This window comes from Limulus polyphemus, unplaced genomic scaffold (genome assembly GCF_000517525.1).
Source record: "Limulus polyphemus unplaced genomic scaffold, Limulus_polyphemus-2.1.2 Scaffold3461, whole genome shotgun sequence".
NCBI classification, from domain to species: Eukaryota; Metazoa; Arthropoda; class Merostomata; order Xiphosura; family Limulidae; genus Limulus; species Limulus polyphemus.
In genome coordinates this window covers 13,716-17,772 of record NW_013669071.1, presented here as the reverse complement: position 1 = coordinate 17,772, position 4,057 = coordinate 13,716, and the positions used below count along the sequence as shown (strand labels likewise).

At 29.5% G+C, this 4,057-nt stretch overlaps 1 protein-coding gene across 2 annotated transcripts in view; it reads right to left on the bottom strand.

The window, feature by feature from the left end:
* The window catches only part of LOC106469389 (GPN-loop GTPase 1-like), a 41,549-nt gene that overhangs the window by 26,499 nt on the left and 10,993 nt on the right, over positions 1-4,057 (bottom strand). For both annotated transcript variants that reach the window (XM_022397899.1, XM_013929881.2), the window contains 2 exons: positions 2,334-2,516; positions 1,180-1,273 (listed from right to left, as the gene is read on the bottom strand). In XM_022397899.1, the coding sequence (XP_022253607.1) occupies positions 1,180-1,273; positions 2,334-2,495 (256 nt within the window). In that variant the 5' untranslated portion in view covers positions 2,496-2,516. The remainder of the gene's footprint in view (positions 1-1,179; positions 1,274-2,333; positions 2,517-4,057) is intronic.

Below are 4,057 nucleotides of genomic sequence, written 5' to 3'. Positions count from 1 at the left end.
AACGTTTCGACAAGGTTTTGTCATCATCAGATGATGACAAAACCTTGTCGAAACGTTGTACATTTGCTGTTATGTTAAACTTATATTAAAGTTTTTCTTCATTATCCATTCAAGCCGTCTACAGCCATTATAAGTACAAAGAAGCTAAATTTGAAGAAAAACAACAACATAGTAAAACTTTTTAAAATCAAAAACAAATTCCACTGTTATTCATTTGTATGAAAAAACATAAACTACAACTTGATATTCGTGGATATAGTTATTTATCATGTATATATGAAGACACTACTATGATTCTAAGACATGAACAAGAATTATGGTGTTAGAATTTGAAAGAACTAAAAATAATTGTTTTATTACATTTTCTAGATTAAAAAATGTTCATTGTTTTTGGGTTAGAGTTTTTACACTTTATAATTTAATACTGCTTAAATGACCCCTTAAATATCTTTAAGATAGACTTTTGACTGTTATAACCTTGTCAATCTAATAATTTATGATACTGAGCAAAAGCCTCAATTAATTGTAATGCTACTGTACATGTTTTTCTGGAAGCACATAATAAAGAAAATACTACTAGTCTTAATGTGATGTCCCAAGTTTGAAATTTCTTAAATGTACATATAATTATATATTAATATAAAATATCAAACATCTGATATTACACACTTGTTTCAACCTCACAGAAAACTATTAAGATGTTTATATTATTCACAACAAAAGAATCACGATAAGTAACTCATAATAAGTTTAGACAATATCTAATTAAAAAAAATTAACACAGTAAGTTATTTGTTTTTATGACAATAGACTATCCAAAAATTCCAAATGGAGATAATTATCTCTAGATGCTTATATAACTTAATTCTGACAGACTAGCATGAGAAAACCTTCCTATTTTTAAACATAGGTAACAAAATAAGTTTCCTATATATTATTTAGATGTGTGTTGTTTACTTATGTACAAAGTTATGCTATTCAGTACATATTTACTGAAAGTATACATAATGGGCAGGAAAGAATAGTTTGTGGCATTATGATTTACCCTCAGTCCTAAGTCATTTTTGACATTTCACACGTGTGTGTTGTGGGGAGGGGTATCTAAATATGAAACTATTTCCCAAAACTGAAATGCAAAAGAAAAAAGATATAAGAAAAAAAAAGTTATTCAAAACTCACCAATGTTTGCTGGATATGGTAATTCTTTACATGCAGGGTCTAAGTTGATCACATATGGAGATTTTTTTTTAGCATAAAGATGTGCATTTATCCTCTGAAATATATTAAAAAGTAACACAAGCCTACGATATAAGATTATAATAAGACTATTGTACACTAATGGAGCTATGAAATGAGGCAACTAGACATTACTTTCTAACATAGTTCCAATAAAGTGCAATCCACTTCCTTCATTATTCCACAAGCTTCACTACACCAGTTAATTACAATGCTGGTGCTGTGTTATAACTGAATTGCATGGTGTTTTTTTTTAAGATCTGCATGTATTATCCATGAAAACTATCCTTGAAAGAACAAAAAAGGTAGAAGACACAAAGTGACAGAATTATAAACACAATGAAGTATAAATTTTTAACTGAAACCTGTACAGCACATTTTTAAAAACATTGCCACTTGGTGTCATTTTATAAATGTTTGTAAACAACATTTTGTGGAAAGAAATAGGATATGATGCATCAGTAGACTTATAATAATATACAAATACATTAACCACAATTTACTCATGTCCAGAATAAGGGATATAAAATTCTGTTTCTTTAAAGAACATCCATCTTATAACCATCTATGATCAACTAACATTTTAGTATCATAAAGTATACTGATGCAGCTTGCTTCTGATTCCTGTTTACTTTTGCAAAACATAGATTCTTCTTTTTACTTTCAAAATCAAATAGTGAAGATAATGTTGACATAAAATAACAAATACATGTATTACATCTGGGTGATTAGTGGAATTTGATAATCGATTAATCGTAGGGCTCATTATTCAATTATTATCAATGAGACTTGACCAGTTGGAATAACTGAAAATAGTAATAACTGTACATATTAGTTATTGATTAGTTAAATATTTTTGAGAGTTGTAACTCCAATCAATTTAGCTGAACAGCTTCGAAAATCACAATGTGAAACCATAATGTTAATATTTTGATTACTTGAATAGTTGGAATAATCAAAAACAATAATAATTGGAAACACTAATGTTGATTAATCAATTATTTTACCTCCCACCAATCAAGGTAATTGATTAAATCAATTAACTGAGTTAATCACCCAGTTCTACCATGTATGTTCTTGTATTACAAGAATCATACCTGCACCCATGTTGTTTTCCCTGATCCAGCCATACCCAAAACAATAATACATGTAGGTTTTCTTCCTGGTGTTGTTCCACCCATAGCTTCAGATGTTTCTGTAGTACGTGTGTTATTCACATCTGATTCCACTGACTCTTTTGACTGAGTTATATCTGCCATAATTTTATCTTCAAAATAAACCTAAAAGAGAGAAAAAAAACAAAAAAAAAACAGAATGTACTAAAAGCCCTCAAGAAACACATCTCTGTTCAAACAATTATAGTCTCACTCCAGATTTCTTGTATCCTTCCAAAGTATCATAGCCACAACCACCAAATACTGTTCTACAAACCACATCACTTCAGAACATTTATTGAGTCACTATAAAAACAGTTCTGTAAGTGATGCTTATTTATTATGCAATTTTAAAGTGTGTAGTGCAAGCTGGAGAGTTCTATACATTGTTAAAAGGAGAAAAAAACATGACCTATTATTCCAGAAAACATAAAATATTTTATTAAAGCCAATGTTTCACCATTACAGCTTCATCATGGCAAACAAGACACTAGCTAACTGATTTAGGCTTATACAAAAGAGTTCAAAATAATATGAGAATGTGCAGTAAGATGGACTTTGCTCAAGAATATATAAATAAATTGGAAGCTCACTTAAATGGACAAGATTATACTATTTAAAGCATACATATGTTATGATATATATATATATATATTATGTTATCCAATAATAGTTGCAAGTTTATCATGTAGTGGGTGATGTGAGACTATTATTGGCCAACTAAACCATATCAATAAGACTCGTACAACTAATGAAGTTAAATCCAAAGCTATAAAAGAACTTGCTAATAAATTAAACATTAATAAATACCCTAAAACGCATATTGATAATATGTTATGAAGGTATGAAAACAGTTTTCACAGTAACAATGCAGAAACATTACCATATGAAAAAAGTAGTTTCACACTAATTTTGTTTCATCATATATTAGTCCTAAGGTTTCAGCTCAATCTAGTCTTGACATCAAAGTTACAGAGAAACCAGTTAGAACTTTGAAAAATATGTTAGTAAGATCAGCCTTTAATTCCAAAATATGCAATAAACCTGCAGACAAATATGCAGGTTGTGAATCAGTTTTAAGAGGAAATTGTAACCACAAGAACGTAGTACACAGTTTGGCATGCAAACTTTGTTGTGCTGAAAGCAGCACCTATACATTTCTGTGTGATCAGACTATTAAAATGAGCAATGAGTTATCCTTGTACTCTAGATAAATTATGGAAAGCCATTAGGGAGGAAGGGTGTGCTGTAAACATGACAGTCTTATGATGAAGCCTTTTGGAATGTGTGGCAGATTTATTATTATATATTTATTTTAATATCGATGTTTGTTGAAATTTAATTTATATTTAGAAATGCACATAAATTATACTGTTAAATATGTATTACGAAACTCCCACTTATTATCTAAAAGTGTAGAAGATTTTCGAGTGTAAGAATCAACAATGTACATGTATGTAAACTCTAGTGTAGCGTGTTAATATTGTTATGTAATCTGAATTTTCGAGAAACTCTCTACACGCCTATATAACCAAGGCGACGTGCCAAAAAACAGTATCTATTATTGGTTTGCTATAGTTGGTGTGCTTTAACTGTGGTTGTTATAATGCTTATTAATCAGAAACTTAAGATATCTGATCAGGAGCATATACAAAGTTCGGACATTA